We start from the raw sequence: 18,580 nt of genomic DNA on the forward strand, positions 1-18,580 counted from the left end.
TTTAATGATTTGATCGATACGCATTTATATCAAATTCTCTACTTAATAATTTGATCGACTTGTGATCAAAATTTAAATAATTCTTTTGATAATAAAATCTTTGATATATTAAATTAGTTAAAAAAAAGAAAAAAAGAAGAATTATACAAACAACTAAGGCAAGGGTGAAAGATTAGATAAGAATGGATAAAAATGGACAATGAACAATTTTAAGGAAAATAATTTAATTTTTCTAAAATAGAAAAATAAGTATATACTTTTTTATATAACTTTAGAATAAATTTAATACCTTATTTTATCCATAATTTATATATGGTATCTAAGAGGAAAATTTACATTTTCTTTTCTGGAAATATTAATTTTTGTTTGAATAATAGGTAAATATATATTTATTTAATTCAATAATTGAGTTTAATTGCTTTTTTTTCCATATTAATATGGGCTGTTTACTGCAAGCGTCTAGAAAGCGCTTGGGATGTGCTCCTCAATGTGGGCCGGTTCATTAAAATCTATTAAAGTCAACAGCCCATGAAACAAAATTAGTCCAATTTTGAACAGAATTCGATGTTGAAAGTTGAAACTGAAAAAAGGGCTACCAACCTTTTTCTTTTATTTTTTCTATTTTATAAAACTAATTTATTTGAGAATTAAATATAAATTTTTATAATTTTTATTTTATAATAGAAAATTACCTTCCTTGTTGATTACTAAAATTTTAAAAAGCAGGGGGACAATTTTTATATTTATATATATTTTTTATTTTATATGTTAAAAATAACTTGGGCAGAGTTTTTTGTTTTTTAAAGTCATGAAAAGCAAAGCAAAAGCATTAAACTTTTATGTTTAATGTTGGGTATTGATTTGAACCATTTCTCTTAACTACAAGTTGCTGCTTGATTATGACTTGAGCCTAACATCAATAACTTCATTATTTAGTATATTTAAAACTTTGAGTTATTCTCTAGTAATTATATCATGTTTAGATTAGATATTTATTATTATATGATTAAATATGATATAATTAACACGTTTATTAAATAAGTAAAATTAAATTTTATATGACATGATACAATTATAATATTACGAATTCATTTAAGTACAATTAAAACAATTAACTTATTTAAATGAGTGTTATAAATAAATTAAATAAATTATATTATACAAATTAATACAATAACATGATTTATTAAACATAAGTTAAACGGATTTGACCCGTTTAAAACATGAAACATAATAATTTTAAACTCCAATCTTGTTTAATTCTGTATTATTCTTGTGTTAACGGATTTTGTTTAAAATTATTGGATTTATTTTTTCTAACTACACGTGAATAATGAATTGAGTGTGGTGCAGCATGTGAAATGCTGTTGACTTTTAGCATCTATATATTTTTTATGTTTGGTCCAGTCAAAACATTCTGCTCTATGCAGGAATTTTACCTGATTTTTGGCTTTTACTTCCCTCTTTGGATGGATTTTACTTTAAATGATGCTGACTCAATGAAAACCTTCAGCCATGGATGACTATCTGCAAAAACTCATTCAGTCAATTTTGTGTTGCTTGAAATCCTTGTATGTTGGTCCAAAGCATTGGCATGGATGATACAGTTAAAACTCATTTAGTCAATTGCAGCCATTGTTGCTGCAATTGCACATTTGTAGCAGAGAGAGAGAGACTGGAAAGGAAAGGAAAGGAAAGGAAAGAAGAAATAGTTGAACATACATGACTGATGATGATGGCAGCTATTGCCAAATGTACTGATCTGAATTGGGCAAGATAGTCATGCCTGACTTGATCTTGGTACAACATAAAGCTTAACACTTTAAATTGAAGATTAGTGTAGTTAATTCAGTTACTAATTCTCTCAGCAATTCCAACTTCTTCTTTGATGGTGTCATATAGTGTCTCAACTAGATTAAGCAGAAAAGCATCTGAACCATGTTTCGCCACCAAAGAGATTGATACAGGAAGATCATTATGCATCCCCAGTGGAATGCTAACCTGTGGACAGGATGATTCTTTGAAGATGTAAGAAGTTTCTAAAGAAAAGCAAGTAGAAAGTGGGAGATTTTCAGGGTCATTGGTTTTGTTTTGTGTGTGAATGTTGGGGGGGAGGGGGTGCAGTGAGAGAGAAAGAGAACCTGACAAAATCCAGATACTCCAGCAATGGATAGCAAGCTAAAAGCTCTTGCACGAAATACTTCCAGCGTGGCTGGATTTGATTGTAGTTTTGGTGGATCCCCTGGAATAGTAGGCAGAGCAAGGATGCCTTGATCCTGCAAAGTATATATTTCACTACAAGAAGACATCTCTTTTTTCTCATTTCAATTAACTGAAACGCTAGCTTAAAAGGAATATTGAACCAATGGAGTTAAAAAAATCCTATTCCTGTATCTATCTGTCTTCCATCCAAATCAGAAACATTAGTATGTTTATTTGCAATGAGTAGTCCACCACATGAAAGTTTATTAGAAGTCCATGTCAGATGCTTAGACAAATGGATGCAACCATGCATACGTAAGTTCCCTAATCATCACAACTCTAAATAGAAGAATATTTTGCTAGTTATCAAGAAAAAATAAGTACCTCAAGGAGAGCTGTAAGAGCAGCATGTACTTCATTCTGCACGGTGTGGCAGACATCAATGTTTTCCTCTGGTGTTCTAATGGCAACCCATATCCTCTCAGATAGTCCCGGACCTAACTTAGGATTCACTGTCATGACCCATTCAGCATGGTTGTTCTTGAATTCATACCTATGCTTCAAACAGAAATCAAGTTCAGGAGTCAATATTCAGAAGGTTCTTTGTCTAGCGTGATCCTGAGCAATATGAGAATTAGCATTCAGGTGGACTGAATGAGTTAAAAGTTCCATGACGCTTTGCACCTTTGAAGCAATCGCATTGCACTTGAAAGGGCGGCCAAGGATGGTATGTTATACAAATGCTCTTCATTCCCCGCACTCATGAAATGCTGCAAACTAGGTACTTTTTCCTTTAAATAGTCTCCAAGAATTACATGCTTTAGAATTTGACCTGCACTGGCAAATAGATAAAATACATCTTACATGCCAAAAAACAAACAGATTCAGTATTGAAATGAATTGGAACACAAAATGTGAAAAAATACTTCCATACGCCATTTCTACTGAGCCAAGTTCTGTCTCATAATCACTTGCGCAAAAGAGATACTTAATGAGAACAATTTTCTGTGTGATTCAGAGTGCCTTCTAAGCCTGAACAAATTTCATTATCTCCATGCCATAAATGAATTTTCACAAGTCTACTTATTAAACTTCACCAATAACAGAAGCCAATAGTTTGATTATTACCTCCAAAGAGCTTCTCCACTGACTTTACAAGAACTTGAGTTGTTCGATCATTTGGAGTGCTTGACAAGCTGAAACAATCTTCCGGTATAATAATCTGACTAGGTCTGACAGGATCCACATTAGGTAAATGCAGCAGGACACGTCCAACCTTATTCAGAACCACAGGATCCCTAGCAAACCATCCTAGATGAGAACTGATGTTAGAAGAATGACTCATCAAATCAAGAAGCACCATAAATTGTACAGATCTAACCCTATGTTTAGTAAAACAGCTTAACTAGATAAGTACATGAAAATATTGCAAGGAGTAGTTCAGAGCAACAACTCTTTTATGGTGAAAAAACTGCATTTTTAGTCAAAATTAACCATAACTTCAAATTACGCTTTTCAGATGTACTTGTGTAGTTTATCAGAACTAAAATTTCACTTATGCATTTCTCTGAAACACACAGACATTGAGACGGTGCCATCAGATTTCCTCCTTACCCACAGTATCAAAACTCTGTGCCATAGGAATAACTCCGGAAGTAGAGACAGCATCATGTGAAGGCCGAAACCCAAGAATTCCACAATATGATGCAGGAACTCTCACACTTCCTCCAGTGTCAGTTCCTATGTTAGAGACAAAAATCACTTAAAAGAAATTTTGAGGAAAAACTGAGGAACACAGTCCATATTTAAGAAGGAATAAACACCTAGGGAGAAGTCCACGAGCCTTGCACCTACTGCAACAGCAGAGCCGCTGGAAGATCCTCCAGGTACTCTATCTGGTGCACATGGATTTGTGGGAGTGCCATAGTGTATATTTTCCCCATTTATACTGAAAAAAGGAAACAGTTATTCACATATAGCCAGCAAATATGGTGAAATTATGAAAAGAAATTTTAATGCGGTGAAAAGGAAAAAGAACTAGAAGCTCTTAACCAGTATGCCATTTCATCCATGACAGTCTTGCCAACACAAGTGGCTCCTGCCCTCAAGACATCCAGCACAGCCGGTGCTGTTGATATGGCAGCCGAATGAGTCCTTTTCCAGTCAGGGTTTCCAAACCCAGTGACATATCCATCCACATCAAATCTGTTTCCAATTTTTAATTTAAAATAAGTAGTCTCGAGCACCCAGAGAGCAGAAAAAGAAGTAACAAGGGGACCCAATTACTCAAAAGCTGAAATTGATTTATGTTTAGCTTGTAGACACTCACATTCAAATCAATAAGAAACAATTAGCCAGACAGATAAGCTTTAACAGATACAATAAAATTGAAGATTCAAAAGGCAAAACTTTGGTATACAAGCATCAATATGACCATGAAAACAAGGAGCATGCTTTGAATTATCCAGGAAATATATCGTTGAAAAGATTCTAAAAAAGAATGACTCACATGTCTTTAACAGCAAAACTGAGGCCACTGAGGGGAAGTTGCTGAGAAGGACTTGGTTGGAGAATAAATTTCTCCATGAAGGCTCCATATTCGAAGCTTTTTGCCATGTCTGTAACTGTTCTTTCTGCGCGTTCTCAAGTATTTCACAGTCAGGGAAGTGAGGTTGCCAAGGCAAGAACTGCCAGTTCGAAGATAAAACGTTCCATCTTAGGTTGCCTTGTCATCACATCATCATTTCTCAAAATGTGGTTTCTGTGTGATGACTCTTCTACCCTTTTGTTTCTTATGTAGTAGAGTAGTTGGCTTTTGACAGTTAAACATGGTAAAGATGACAGTTTCTGCAGTTTGGTTGGACCGGGTCTTGGCAGTTATGAAAAGGTTCGGAAACAGATTATCGAAGACATAGTCACTGAGTTACCCTGAAATTGTGAATCAACGATAGCCTTAACTCAGATTGGTCCTTAGTTTCATGCTGAGTGTCACAATCATAACGTTTCGAAAAATCATAAGATTTTCTTCTTCAGGTTCATTGGTCCATGTAAAATCATACATGGTTTTACACTACTTTTTTTTTTCTTTTAAGAAATGGTTTTTCATTGCTAGTCATAATGAATCATAGCATTCTTATTTATATCATATAAAGCTAGGCTTACAAAGGATAATGTTCCATAATTTTACCCTTTCCAAACTTAACAATGTGGAAGTGTGCTGCACTGGCCTTGGAGCACCGTTAACTCGAGTTTCTGATCAAAGATAACAAATCATGGAGATACAGCTCAGTGTTAGAATTTAGGTTCTTCTTCTTCAGGTTCATTGGTTTCTCAGGGAATGTTCCAACCAAAGCATTGCATCATTGCACCGTAGGCTTCAATATTCTAATTGATGTCAAGAAACAATTCTAACTTATTCACGAATCAGTCTGTTCTTGCTTGTAGAAAAATGGCTTAGCTGCATCAACGACTGCACCCTTTAAATCTACTTTTTTCCATCCAAGTGTCTTTATTAGTGGATGAGAAATCTAGTGCTTGAATGTTAGAGGTAAACATGAGGAAAATCAGGAGCTATGCATATCTTGGTTCGTTGAGCTTAAGTGATTGTATAATAAAGCTCTTAAGAATCTCACTATCAACAGGCAAAGATACCAAAACCATTATAAGAAGAAACAAAAGTGCGAAGATATCAAAGCCAACTGGTATGGTATTGAAGACAATAGCTTACATCAGTGTCTGTAGTTAATCGATACATTATACAAACTGAGCAGCAATTATGTTCTTATATGTTTTACAATTTAACTCTGGATTCTACATTGCCCATGGAAGGGGATCTAGAAATAGGAATCGTGGAAATTCATGCCTCCAGACTGTGTCCCATGTCTCATGCTTCTGCATTTTGTGATACAGTAATTAACACCTATGGTAGTTACCGCAGAATGTAACAGAGGCCTTTATAAAACCTTCAAACTTACTTTGAAATGAAAGACCCACTGACATAAGCAATCTATTCTTTCAGCAGTTCGATTTGTTCTTTGAGGGTGTCATATAAAGTCTCAACAAGATTGAGCAGGGATGCATCTGAACTGTGTTTTGCCACTAGGGAAATTGCCACGGGAACATTATGATGCATCCCCAGAGGTATGCTGACCTGCATAGAACAGATACTAACACATTTCGGAATCCCTATCCAGAAAAAGGGGAAAAAAAAAGAACAACTTGTAGGATTTTCAAGATTGAACCTGACAGAATCCAGACACTCCAGCAATGGACAACAAGCTAAAAGGCTTGGAGAAAAACAAATCCAATGTGGATGGATTTGCTTGCACTTTGGGTGGTTCCCCTGGAGTTGTTGGGAGAGCTAGGATGCCATGATCCTAAAGAGTACATATAAGTAAAGTGATTTATAAGAATGAATATCTTAATATGAATTTTCCTTTATTGTTTTCCTAGTAACTAGGTCATAGCTTTGCTGCAATCATGCATCAGTCATCCACAAGAATATAGCCAGGGTTAGTTTAGGATAGCTTTATTTGAATCAGCAGACTAGCAAAACATTTACAATGCAAGTAACAGAGAGAGTACCCCAAGCAGGTCAGTAAGTGCAGCACATAATTCAGTCCTCACAGAATGGCAGACATCAACATTTTCTCCTGTTACTTTCATGGCATCCCATATCCGCTCAGAGATTCCTGGACCAAATTGTGGATTCACTTGGGTGACCCATTCAGCATGGTTATTCTTAAATTCATACCTACAGTCATACACGATCCTGAATAATATGAAAATTACCATGCAGGTGGACTATATCATTAAAAAATTCAAAGATGTTTTGCACCTTTGAAGTAATCGCATTGCACTTGAAAGGGCTGCCAAGGATGGTATATTATCCTCTTGGTCTTGATTTTCCTTATCCATGAAATGCTGCAAACTTGGCACTCTGTCCTTCACATAGTCACCAAGGATTACATGCTTTACAGAGTGACCTGCACTTACAAGTACATAAAGTGAGATCTGACTTACTAAGAAGCAACCTGATTTCAGTACCAAAGTGAAGTTGGTCACAAATGTAGCAAAATACAAAGAATCAGACGGCATGTTTAACAGGACAAGATCTATCTTCATATCAGATGCTTGAAAGAAACACATTGTTAATGAGCCATTTTCTGACAGACAACCCAGATTTATAAATGCAGTTCTTTATGCTCTCTAAGCCTAAAGAAATCCTATATTATATCATTAGAAGCCAAGCCGAAGAACAAGCTTTCAAAGTAGTTACCAAAGTTTACAGAATCACTTACCTCCAAAGAGCTTCTTGATTGACTTTACAAGAATTTGAGCTGTTCGATCACTTGGAACACTAGATAGATGGAAACAATCTTCAGCAATAATAATCTGATTTGGTTGGATAGGATCCACATCAGGTAAATGCAGAAGAACACGTCCAACGCGGTTTAAAATCACAGGGTCCTGAGCAAACCATCCTAAATGAAAATTTGGGGTCAAAAGAGTGATCCATGAAATTAAGGGCTCTAACAGTTATTTGGTTCTGACCTGAAGTATTATAGCTTACCAAAATGGTTAGCAGCACAGAAAATGTAGATATGGAAACTCTTTTCCCTTTATAAAAGTTATTAGGACTAAAATCTCCAAGGACATGCTTGAGAGAGAACAAATACCAAGGAAAATATTGTTCACAAGATAATATGTTTGCTCAATAAACTTGTGGACTTTGAACTGTTTCTAAACATTGCAGCATCATTGACTGTATAATCAAGATTATAATTTCTCTTATGAATTTCACCGAAAGGTAAGAGATTCCAAAAGGTTGCTATCCCCAAGCCTTCACATTTAGGCCTTACCCACAGTATCGAAACTCTGTGACATTGGAACAACTCCTACAGTAGAGATGGCACCAAGTGAAGGCCGAAATCCAAGAATTCCACAATATGATGCTGGGACTCTTACACTTGCTCCAGTGTCAGTTCCTATGTTAGAAAACAAAACAATTTGTTTTCAAAGAGGAGGCTAAATAAAGAAAGGCAACAACTCATTTGAAAAGGAAAATACTCACCTAGGGAGAAATCTACCAGCATTGCACCTACTGCAACAGCAGAGCCACTGGAAGATCCTCCAGGCACCCTATCTGGTGCACAAGGATTTGTGGGAGTGCCATAATGTTTATTTACTCCATACATACTGAATAAAAGATTTACACAGATATTCAACAGACAAGTATTATGAAAAGAAAGCATATGCAGTCATCACAATCTAGCATCAAAACTCTGACCAGTAGGCCATTTCATCCATGACAGTTTTTCCAAGACAAGTTGCACCTCCCTTTAAAAGGTCCATCACAGCCGGTGCTGTTGTTGTGGCAGCTGAATGAGTCCTGGCCCAGTCAGGGTTTCCAAAGCCAGTGACATATCCCTCTATGTCAAATCTATTCCAAATTGAAACATAAAACTAATTAGCCTCAAACACTGGGATAGCAGAACGGGAAATACAAGGTACAGTAAGCAAAAGCAGAAATTGATTTGTCAGCTTGCAAAGATTTGAAAACGCATATTAACACACAAAGTATATAAGAGAATACGGGGAAACACAACTAATGACTGAAATTGAAAAAGAAATCACATCAGGTCTCCAGGAGAATACAGATAATATATTATATATATAGCTGAAAATTGATTTGTTAGCTTAGAGATTGGAGACAGATGCAGACATTCAGGTGAAATATCATACAGCTCAAGGCTATATACACTTAAACACTATATAAACAGAAGAAGGTATGGCATGGATAAAAATTTGGTACATGAACTTAACTAACACAAGCTTTTTTGTAGACTATGATAAAATCATAAACCCAATAATCTGAAACCAAAAATAGGCATACAAGCATTAAGATGCATAAAAATTAAGTAAAAACAAGCTTTAATTGTCGTGTATCCATCAAATATAAGAAAGATTGATGTTATTGAGGAAACATTAAGAAGTAAAATGTATATAGAGAGGGACAAACATGTCTTTAACAGCAAAAGTGAGGCCACTCAAGGGGAGTTGGTGCAGTGAAGGACTTGGTTGGAGAGTAAATTTCTCCATGAAAGCTCCAAACTCCAAGCTTTTTGCCATGGCTGTTGCTGCTATCTTTGTTTGAAGTGCGTAGTAAACTCATTAATCTGCATGTCCCTTTATTTCAAGCACAGAAGCCAGCTAAAAGTCAAAACAGTGTTGTTACCAGTCCTAGTCTTATGTTAGATTCCTTGTTGGCATAATTCTCAAGCAGTAATGCAATTCCTTCTCTAAGGACTCTTTTCTCCTTTGCTGCTTTCTAATTAGGAGTCATAGTTGCTGAATTTACCTTTCACTTACTGTGCTAAAGAAATATCTGCATGCGTGGTATAAATAGTAACAAATGTGATGTGAAGATGTGATGACTATTGAGTCAGCCAGATATTGAACCAAAGGTAGCAGGAAACTATGGATATTTGATTGAATTGAAGGCGGTGCAAGTACCTCGAGTCCACGTCAAAGATTTATCATTGATACGCCCTAAGGGTTTGTTTTCATATAGGTTTATCCGCAAGCTCACCTGTTCCGCTTGGAATGTTAGTTCCAAGGTACACCCCTAGGTTAGGTGCCCTGTCAGCATCATTTTTTATGGAAATATTGTGCTGCGTCTGTTGCTCGCTTGCCCCCTTTTTTTATTTTTTTAAAGTTAGGGAGCAAAAGCATCAAAGAATTATCTACATGAATATTACTAGATGAGAACAATTGTAACATCTATTTACATTAGAAATGGAAATTTCATTCAGCTTCATCAGAGTCTACATCAAAGATAAACAAGTATGGAACCACTCCTACATGTTGACTAGGTTCTTCTGCAGGCTTAGTGCTGGTGGTTCCTCCTGGAGTGTTCCAACCCAAGCGTTGCATATAAACTGCATCATAAGCATCAATGTTCAAGCCCGAGGCAAGAAATAACTCCAGCTCATTCACAAATCGATCTGTTCTTGCTAGTAGAAATGGCTTTGCTGCATCAAAGACAGCCGTCCTGAAGTCGTCTTGTTTTGCTTCAGCAGGTTTCTTTAATAGATGGGTCTGTTCGATTCTGGAAAAAGCAAAACCAGGTGAGACTCCAATGATTGAACCAGTGAATTGGTTCCCAGCTAGGTGCACTTCATACAACTAAATGAGTAGGTAGTAATGAATATTACCTTCTCAAGAAAGAATTAATCACACCATGTATGTGATGCACAACCACGTCAACATCTTCCTCCTAAAATTAAGTGTCAAAGGAAGTTTACTTAGTTCATTGCACAAAAACGATTTTCCCAATAAGAGCAAGTCATTACATATTCCCAGCCAGATGATATATTTCTTCTAAGCATTTCTGTTTGATAAATTTTGATCACGCATCATGCTCAAAAAAGATGTTGACATAAATAAAGAATACAACTATTCTGGAATATCCAAACTTGCAAGTAAATATACATGGAAAACACAAAGACCTGCATTAAAGTTTGAAGTTCCCTTTTCAACCAACTGTGAAGCCACACATTTGACTGAAGATACTTCCGAGATTTCCAAAATCGCAATACATCAAATATGTCATTTACGATACCTGGTTGAAAACACAGTTTACAGAAAAACTCATATACATAAATAGCAGTGGTTTCACCAGGAAAAATCAAACAAAGAACAGAGAAAAATCAACAAACAAAGTTAACCAAAATGACAAATGGTAAAAAACCTGGTTCACTGTAATAGCATTGTAATCTATACTTGTGTGCTTTTGAAAAGGTGAATCTGCAAATACCAGAAAAAGGTAGGCCAAATAAAGAGATCTAATAATACGAAATGAAACTTAAGAAAACCAATAGACAGAATAAGATACCCATTCTCAAAATCTTGATTTATATAATGCCGTTGAAAACAAGTTCCATCGAACCCACTGATTACCGAAAAATTCTCAGTCTGCAAATTTGTCATGCCATAGCACCATGAGAGACAAAATTTTGCATGAATATCATGTCTAAACACAATTGACAAAGAGATCAACAACCAACCCTCTTGTCCTCCAACATTCATCAAAATGAATGTATGGGGCATGAAAAAGTTATGAATGAAAACAACCTTGCATAGAGGACATTTCACAGAGGAAGATGGGCGGGATCGCTTGCTAGCAACCACTCTACTCCAATGCACAATACAATTGTAACAAAACTTATCTGCCACGACAGATTGAGAACGGTGAATCAAAACTTTTGCCACCAAATCAAGGATAAGCAGCCTACATTTCCAAATATCTGCCGACATAATTTACTAGTTTAACATACATTATATGCAAGCTGTTCATTTAACCAAAAACAATGCCAATAAACAGTCTTCCCGAGTCAATAAATTTCAAATTCTATTCAATATCCACCAAGCTCTGCCAAATCTACATTCAATTGAAATAGAAATATGTTAAAAATTTCTCTTTATCAATCTATTATCTTTTACCAGACCAAAGATTAAACATTTAAGCAGCTTTCAATATTTCTACCTAAAGGGTTCCTCCTATATCAAAATACTTAAGTACCCAACCCGGAAAACTAAACCAAAATCACAACTTTATTAATTCAGCACTCATAACTGAACAAAAAAAAAAGTACCCAAATGAAAATTGAAGCATGATTTCACCAAAAAGGCCAAGAATTCAAATTTCATAGACATAAACAGAGAGAGAGAAAGAGAAACGTACGGAAACATGTATCGAGATAGGATTCCTGAACCAAGGGTCCTAGGCAGATTGGACACGGGTTGAAGTCTTGTTGCGAAGGGCAAGACCCGGTTTGTTTAGCATCTTCTTCATGATTCATCGGGATTTCACTACGGTTACCTCTGCTCTTCCGAAGCTCTCTGGTTTCGTATTTTACAGGTGGTTTTGTCAGGTATTGACGGGACATAAGGCCCAATATTTGTTTGGGAAGTGGGCCAGGTTTGAAAAAAATTACGCCCAATAAAAATTTTGGGCTTCGAGGAATTAAACATGACTTTGCTACTTCTAATTCATTTCCAATTATGATCGTGCAAATCAAAATTGTTATTATTATTATTATTGATAAATTAAAATTAATTTATGGTTAAAATTTTAATAATTTTAAATTAACTAGATAAATAAATAAATAAATAAATATGGATAATTTTTAAATTCAAAATTATTTAAAAATGTATATATTAATTTATGACATAATATTTTAAAAATATTTTTAAAATTATTAAATAAATTTTTATTTTTTTTTCTTGAATTACGATTAATTAATGACAAACAGTTTACTCTTCGTGACTATAAAATGGAGAGGTATAACATCAACATACTCAATCGTATTTTAATACACAATCAATAAAAATTCATGTCTCATCTCCACTATTATTAGTAGCACATCATGGATAACCCATTACCAATGCCACAAAGTTAGTTTTGATACTAAATTCAAAATCGACTTTAATACCAAATCACAATTCACACCATCTATTATGAGATTTATTTCTTTTTTTAATTATATTTTAATTATGCGTCACAAATACCCTAAAGTTAAACCCTCATCCATTTTCTTCCGTGGCATCATTAATATCATAAAACTTATTCTAATACAAAATCCTAGAATCACTTTTGATATCAAATGTCATAGTTTGCATTGTGAGATTCACATATCTTTTGTATTATTTTTAATGATATATTGCTAATATCTTAACACTGTGACTCTCTTCCACTGTCTTTAATAATACATCACTAATATCGATCATTAATACCTAAAATTGACTTTGATATCAAATATTACAATCCGAATCAACTTATTTATTCGATTTTGTCCATTAAATATAACTCACAAATTGAAAATAATACGAACACTTAAATATTTACTAGTGTCATCTTGATTAGCAACGAACAGTTATAAAGTCTATGGTTAAAAAGGAGTTTTATCACCTGATCGGCTCATCCGCCGCAACTTGTACCGCTCAAAAAAATTCAAAAAGGAAAGAACAACGTTCACATTTTCAATTTGTTTTGGGTACAGTGCAGTGTCTGCTTCTGTTTCCTTTTCCTTTTCCCACCCATTCATGTTCAAGAACTAACTCAGAAGCTAACAATGCAGAAGACCATTCAACTCAAATCCCAATTTCTTCACCTGGAAAACAATCTCATCTTCAACCCATTCCTTGAAACGACTATTTCTCGTCAAAGTTTCAATTGTTCATCAAAATCTCCAATTTTTACACCTTCTGGTTTGTTTTCACATAAAACCCAGATCCAAAAAACAATTATTTGTGCAAGACAAAGCAAAAGGAGATATGGGTCTGAAAGACCAACGAAATTCATGCTTGAATTGATTTCAATTTTGGCTTCAAATCTCAAGATCTTACCACAACCGTTGGATCTGGTCGTCGAAAGTTTGGTTGGTGCAGATGGAGGAGGACTCGAGTTTTTGAATGGTCTTAAAGGAGGAAGCTTTACTGGATGGAGAAGAAGAACAAGAAGAAGAAATTGGAAGAAAATTTTAGGATTCTTGGGGTTTTTAGGGTTTTGTGTTCTGTTTTTGTTGTTTGGAAAAGAGTTAAGAAGTGAATTGCTCTTTGGGGGTTTGGGTTTTGGCTTTTTCCTGGTTGCTTTGATTAAGGAGTGGAGAAGAGGGCTTAAAGATTGGATTTTTGGGTTTTGTTGTGTAGGAGTTTTGGTAGGATTGGGGTTAAGGGGAAATGAAGCAATGAAATGGATTAAAGAAACCAAGGTTTCTTCTTCTTCTTCAATGGTGGAGACTGTAAGGAGAGGTAAAAGAAGAGGTAGATGGGCATTGTAAGAGGAAAGACTACCATGCCAGAATTGTTCAATTGAGTTTTGCAATTTTGTTATTCCACATTGAACTGTTTCTTCATCAATTTCTACACTGCTATAGCATTGTATGATATCTTGAGATGTGGCAATGGTACTTGAAATATGAAACTCCATCTGTTTTCTGGTCTACAGCAAGCTGTGTGATTCTTTCAGGGCTAATATGCTCGTGCTGTTTCTTTGCTATCAATGAAACCATTATTCCCTTTCTTGGGCACTGCCAAGTCCAAACATTTCTTGTGCAACACCTAAAACTTTTTATGCAGTTTATTGATTTCTGAAACCATGACTATGCATCTGGTATATTGTTATATAGATCAACAATGGTAATTTGAGCAGTAAGAACAATTGATAAAGGCCATAATAATGCAAAAGAGAATGCAGTGAGGCAATAACAGTTTCTGAGGTCTCTAATAAGATAAATTGAGGTGAATTTCACAACTCATTACATCTATTGGCATTGCTAAAAAAAAATTGCGAAATTACTCTTTTACAAACTGATAAACAGCATAACCTAGCTTCATGCTTTTTTCGGTTTGGGTTCGAGGATCAATATGCAAGTTCTGCTCAATCTTCTTTTGTCTGGCAGTTGAGTCTTCATGCGTATACTTCTCGGAAGATGTAATTTCCTTGTGGTATCTTTTGTTTGAATGGAGAAAAAAAAATCCAGACAGTCCTTTGCATAGTATTCATTGGGATTTACTATGATATTGCACATGGTAATTAACAGCATTGATCTTCTTCTTCCTCATCCTCAAGAATCCTGTAAGAACCAGATGGCTGTTTTTGAGCAATGACCTGGAAGCCACGATTGTTTTCTCTACCATCACAATTTTCTCCAGTAGCCATGACTCCTTGTGGTTTTCTCCACTGGCCAGGACTCCTTAGCTGTTTTCACCCGTGGCTGCTCACTTCCATACAAGCCATGAGTCTTACAGCTGGCTACAGGTCCCCTGCTATTTCACCTGCACCAATGACTCCCTTTATCAGATAAAATGCTTCCTACAGCCACTCTATCAGAAAAACTTTGCATTTCAATAACCTAATCCATAAATTTACAGGTGTTAAAACTTAGATGAGGCTGCCAAAATAGGTTGCAACCAGGAGGGAGGACACAAAATAGAAATGAATCACTCCAGTACTTGATGTCCATGATCTCTGGTACTTACTGTTTACATTTCACCACAATAGCTAACTATGCCTTATTTCCACTATTAGACGCTTTAGTTCAAAAGCCCCTATGACACCTTAAGCAGAATAAATACTCATATAATGCATACAAAATGAATAAATTTGAAGTTGAATATGATCCGGACACCACCAAATCAGTTTGAAGATGCATATCCACAAATCAATTAATGCAAGCTGAAAAGAAGAGAAGGATAAGGGAAATCTCATCATGTGATATATATAAGTACACCTAGATCCAATAATCTATATACAAACAAAGCTTTAAAGGGTAACCGATTTTAAGAAAAAATTTCTCATCAAAACTTTAAAATGAATGTTGTCACCTGGAGTACACTTTTCTGGTAAATCACTGATCCGATCTTTGAAATGCATTGGCATTACAACGAATGCATCACCTCATCTTGGTCTTCTTCCATGATCATGACATGAAAACTAACTACGATCAATGTAAAGAGTGATTTAGGAAGGATATAGAGAATAATATAGAACATAAACACCTACAGATTTTAGAAGAAAATGCAATATTTATAGATGGATTCCAGTAAAACTGCGGCGTTAATTTGCATATGGTGAACACTGTTTTAGTGGAATAAATAGAAAACAGTGGGCTAGATAAGGCGCACTCTGTTTTAATAGCCTCAACAGCAAAACAACACGCTATATAAGGCACACACTGTTTTAGTAGCCTAAATAGGAAACAACGCACTATATTAGGTGCACATTCTGTTTTTGTAGCCTAAATAGAAAACAGCATGCTATATAACCTAAACCCCATTTTCCATCAGAAACTAAACAACTGACATGTGGAACTATTAATTTTGAGATAACTGAGCTTCGACCTAGAAATTAGCACCTATATGTGTTCTCATGCGTGCAGCAAATGGCAGACAACTTCATCTAGCTGGTAATGCATCCAGCTCTGTTTCCAGGTTGAAGCTATGAGCTTTATATGCAGCTAGTATGATGTGCATTTTAGTAATGAGGCCTGTTTCTTAGAAATTATAAGAAAAATAAAAATCAGTAATGAGAAACAAATAGAAACTGAGAAGAACATTTTCCTTGTTAGGTAAAACTATTATTATCATTGAATGGCAAAGGTCAGAGATTCACTAGAAACCAGCTCATCCTTAGCTTGATGTACCCAATTTTACTAAATTACACAGAAATTCCTATGATTTGTACTAATTATTTGTTAAATGTCCTAATTTGATGAGTTCCAGAGAAGGACCAAATGTTTGTGAGCATTTGGTCGAAAAGAGAAACATCAACAGACACTACTTCCCTAGGGTATGCTAAATAAGGGACTATTGTGTGTTTACGGCAAAAATTTTCTCCATAAAAGATGAAGACTATTATTCAGATCTACTTGTTTGGTGCAAGCAATGCAGCCATTACCTTTTCTGTCTCTGCCCCAATCAAGTTATCAGGTTAACCTTCATTTTCTATTGAAATGCAATAAATAAAATCTCTTCTGGAGAAAACAGTTCACATATTCAAAACAAAGATTTTTTATTGCTAGAATAATGAAGTTGGCTTCTACAGACTATCATTTCCGTCGTAGTCACAAGTTTTTAGACATTAAAGTTTAAAAATCCATAAGCCTGATCACATTGTATTTTCCATTTGAGTTATAAACTGCATATTGATGATTGGTTCCTCATAATATGCAGCTCAAACTCAGTCACACTCAGATCCCATACTACCAGGATTTCACCTTAGTAAAAGAAAATGACATTCTACTTCTCAAATCAACGTCAGCAGTTAAACTTGACTAAACAACAAAATCCTTAATAAACATGTCACAAAATTCACACATGCAAGCTTACTTTTATTCCCGACAAAAAATGTATGCTTTCCCTCCTGACACCATAAAGCATTAGAAATAAGAAACCACCATGGAAAGCAGAAAAGTGCGAAAAGCTGCCATAGTTTGTGTAGGATGTAGTAATCTGAAAAGGGCATGTTGATATGTTCAAACCAGGTTTTTGTAATTAAGCCATTTAATTTTGTGGTGAATCCATCCAAAGGTTTCAGTAACTCTACATGAAAAAACAATTCCCAAATACAGCAAAATTCCAAATCCTAGAGTCTGAAAAGTGCATGTCGATATGTTCGAAGCAGGTTCTTGTAATTAAGCCATTTAATTTTGTGATGAATTCATCCAAAGGTTTCAGTAACTCTACATTGAAACACCAATAAACAAGTCCCAAATGTAGCAAATTTCCCAATCCTAGAGCAGCACATTGATTAGCCTCTTGCATTCATTCCCACTTTCCATCAAACTTCAGGCAACAACATTGGGGCAAACATAAACCCATTTAGCAAGGAAAAACAATAACTTGAAAAATATGAAACAAAACCAAGGTTGTATTACAGACACAGCGAGCAGTAAGAACAATAAGAAATGATTGCTTTCATATTTTAATCTTCTACATAAAGATTGATTCTTTGTAATGCTATTTTGTTTCCCATCTTTCAAGCTTCATGGGGAATGAACAACAGCATCTGATCATGCAAGAAACAGTTTGAAGACTCAAACTTTCACTTGTTTATGCAGAAAATAAGTCAATACAAACAAGACAAAGAGAAAAACTAAATTATAACTTTTATGTGTAGCTGGAAATTTCATGTTAAGAAAATGTTGTGTAAAGAGTGTAAATTTGCAGGATTTACCGTGTGACAAGCCCCTATATCAAGGTACCTTTAGAGGAAGGTTGCAGGAGACCTGCCAAAACACTCTGTCAAGACGAGTTTTTACTTTGTGTTTGTTAGTCGTTTTGGGTTAGGAAAGATGATATCACTTTATATTTATGTTTGGGAATATTGCTCTTAATGCCCCTTGATATTTGGTTGAATTGCATATAAATCCTCAGCCCTTTGATTGGAATCACGCTCATCCAACTGATAGAATTGGATCTGTGGGTCAATTTGTCTGGTTAGTGTACACATCATTTCAAAACTGATAAAAAGATATGAAGGTGAAGAGTTATTAGTCCAATTTCCTATATCCAATTTATGTGATTGGAAAGACAATAGGTCAACTAAAGTTTACGAATATATCTGGAATTGGAGTTTAGACACGGCATATTAAGAGAAAATCCACTATTCTCGCATGATAGCGTGATTCTTCCTGTTTCAAGCGCAAATGTTCAATCGGCAGCTACTAATTGATAGCTATGGGACTTAGGATGAATACTCAATGAGGTCTAAAATGATTGATACCACAGCCAAATATTCAATAAAAAGGGAAAAAAACATAGAAAAGGAAAGGCTGGAGATAACAATTTATTGAATCCAAAAGAAAGTTTTAAA

At 35.2% G+C, this 18,580-nt stretch overlaps 5 protein-coding genes and 1 long non-coding RNA gene across 9 annotated transcripts in view; 1 reads left to right on the forward strand and 5 right to left on the reverse strand.

Annotated features, from left to right (window-relative positions):
- Window positions 1–1,693: 1,693 nt before the first annotated feature.
- On the reverse strand, window positions 1,694–4,961 carry LOC110415155 (amidase 1-like). 2 transcript variants are annotated; one of them, XM_021426704.2, is made up of 9 exons: window positions 4,712–4,961; window positions 4,255–4,407; window positions 4,026–4,150; window positions 3,817–3,942; window positions 3,331–3,513; window positions 2,887–3,034; window positions 2,587–2,755; window positions 2,142–2,276; window positions 1,694–2,001 (listed from the first exon to the last, which is right to left on the reverse strand). In XM_021426704.2, exons 1-9 carry the CDS (start codon window positions 4,816–4,818, stop codon window positions 1,849–1,851), a joined length of 1,299 nt encoding a protein of 432 aa, XP_021282379.1. In that variant the 5' UTR covers window positions 4,819–4,961; the 3' UTR covers window positions 1,694–1,848. The 2 variants fall into 2 exon arrangements, with proteins under 2 accessions (XP_021282379.1, XP_089639466.1); XM_089783340.1 differs by having other exon boundaries at window positions 4,255–4,453; window positions 4,715–4,956.
- A 923-nt stretch (window positions 4,962–5,884) lies between these two features.
- Window positions 5,885–9,550, reverse strand: LOC110415218 (amidase 1-like). 2 transcript variants are annotated; one of them, XM_021426795.2, is made up of 10 exons: window positions 9,224–9,547; window positions 8,492–8,644; window positions 8,276–8,400; window positions 8,064–8,189; window positions 7,503–7,685; window positions 7,040–7,187; window positions 6,787–6,955; window positions 6,444–6,578; window positions 6,177–6,352; window positions 5,885–6,093 (listed from the first exon to the last, which is right to left on the reverse strand). In XM_021426795.2, exons 1-9 carry the CDS (start codon window positions 9,331–9,333, stop codon window positions 6,209–6,211), a joined length of 1,293 nt encoding a protein of 430 aa, XP_021282470.1. In that variant the 5' UTR covers window positions 9,334–9,547; the 3' UTR covers window positions 5,885–6,093; window positions 6,177–6,208. The 2 variants fall into 2 exon arrangements, with proteins under 2 accessions (XP_021282470.1, XP_021282471.1); XM_021426796.2 differs by having other exon boundaries at window positions 5,885–6,352; window positions 9,224–9,550.
- A 437-nt stretch (window positions 9,551–9,987) lies between these two features.
- Window positions 9,988–12,116, reverse strand: LOC110415528 (RING/U-box superfamily protein). Of its 2 annotated transcripts, none has more exons than XM_021427203.2 (7): window positions 11,948–12,116; window positions 11,338–11,432; window positions 11,099–11,178; window positions 10,955–11,010; window positions 10,713–10,825; window positions 10,419–10,480; window positions 9,988–10,312 (listed from the first exon to the last, which is right to left on the reverse strand). In XM_021427203.2, the coding sequence occupies exons 1-7, from the start codon at window positions 12,063–12,065 to the stop codon at window positions 10,009–10,011; spliced, it is 828 nt and encodes a 275-aa protein (XP_021282878.2). In that variant the 5' UTR covers window positions 12,066–12,116; the 3' UTR covers window positions 9,988–10,008. The 2 variants fall into 2 exon arrangements, with proteins under 2 accessions (XP_021282878.2, XP_021282879.1); XM_021427204.1 differs by having other exon boundaries at window positions 11,338–11,510.
- Window positions 12,117–13,241: 1,125 nt separating this feature from the next.
- Window positions 13,242–14,228, forward strand: LOC110415708 (uncharacterized). The gene has a single exon (XM_021427406.1). The coding sequence runs from the start codon at window positions 13,338–13,340 to the stop codon at window positions 14,043–14,045; it is 708 nt and encodes a 235-aa protein (XP_021283081.1). The 5' UTR covers window positions 13,242–13,337; the 3' UTR covers window positions 14,046–14,228.
- Window positions 14,229–14,476: 248 nt separating this feature from the next.
- LOC110415597 (uncharacterized) lies at window positions 14,477–18,096 on the reverse strand. Its single transcript, XR_002445107.1, has 3 exons — window positions 17,942–18,096; window positions 15,592–15,704; window positions 14,477–15,042 (listed from the first exon to the last, which is right to left on the reverse strand). It is a non-coding gene; the product is annotated as an uncharacterized LOC110415597 (long non-coding RNA).
- A 1-nt stretch (window position 18,097) lies between these two features.
- LOC110415654 (alpha-crystallin domain-containing protein 22.3-like) overlaps window positions 18,098–18,580 on the reverse strand; it is a 4,900-nt gene continuing 4,417 nt past the window's right edge. The window contains exon 4 of the mRNA XM_089783438.1: window positions 18,098–18,270. Within this exon, the coding sequence (XP_089639564.1) occupies window positions 18,098–18,270 (173 nt within the window). The remainder of the gene's footprint in view (window positions 18,271–18,580) is intronic.

This window comes from Theobroma umbraticum, unplaced genomic scaffold, assembly GCF_002168275.2.
Source record: "Theobroma umbraticum cultivar Fairchild unplaced genomic scaffold, ASM216827v3 scaffold_147.0, whole genome shotgun sequence".
NCBI lineage: Eukaryota > Viridiplantae > Streptophyta > Magnoliopsida > Malvales > Malvaceae > Theobroma > Theobroma umbraticum.

Excerpts from the sequence above, each read along its gene's own strand:
- LOC110415218 (XM_021426796.2), bottom strand. The coding sequence starts at position 9,333 with ATGGCAAAAAGCTTGGAGTTTGGAGCTTTCATGGAGAAATTTACTCTC. Across the intron at positions 8,645-9,223 it reads ACTTTTGCTGTTAAAGACAT|ATTTGACATAGAGGGATATG; the intron begins GTTTGTCCCTCT and ends AATTTGGAATAG. Across the intron at positions 8,190-8,275 it reads GCTGGTAGATTTCTCCCTAG|GAACTGACACTGGAGCAAGT; the intron begins GTGAGTATTTTC and ends TTTCTAACATAG.
- LOC110415708 (XM_021427406.1), top strand. The coding sequence starts at position 13,338 with ATGCAGAAGACCATTCAACTCAAATCCCAATTTCTTCACCTGGAAAAC.
- LOC110415528 (XM_021427204.1), bottom strand. The coding sequence starts at position 12,065 with ATGAATCATGAAGAAGATGCTAAACAAACCGGGTCTTGCCCTTCGCAA. Across the intron at positions 11,511-11,947 it reads CTATCTCGATACATGTTTCC|ATATTTGGAAATGTAGGCTG; the intron begins GTACGTTTCTCT and ends TTATGTCGGCAG. Across the intron at positions 10,481-10,712 it reads AACTTCAAACTTTAATGCAG|GAGGAAGATGTTGACGTGGT; the intron begins GTCTTTGTGTTT and ends ACTTAATTTTAG.
- LOC110415155 (XM_089783340.1), bottom strand. The coding sequence starts at position 4,799 with ATGGAGCCTTCATGGAGAAATTTATTCTCCAACCAAGTCCTTCTCAGC. Across the intron at positions 4,151-4,254 it reads ATGGATGAAATGGCATACTG|TATAAATGGGGAAAATATAC; the intron begins GTTAAGAGCTTC and ends TCCTTTTTTCAG. Across the intron at positions 3,035-3,330 it reads AGTGGAGAAGCTCTTTGGAG|GTCAAATTCTAAAGCATGTA; the intron begins GTAATAATCAAA and ends TTGCCAGTGCAG.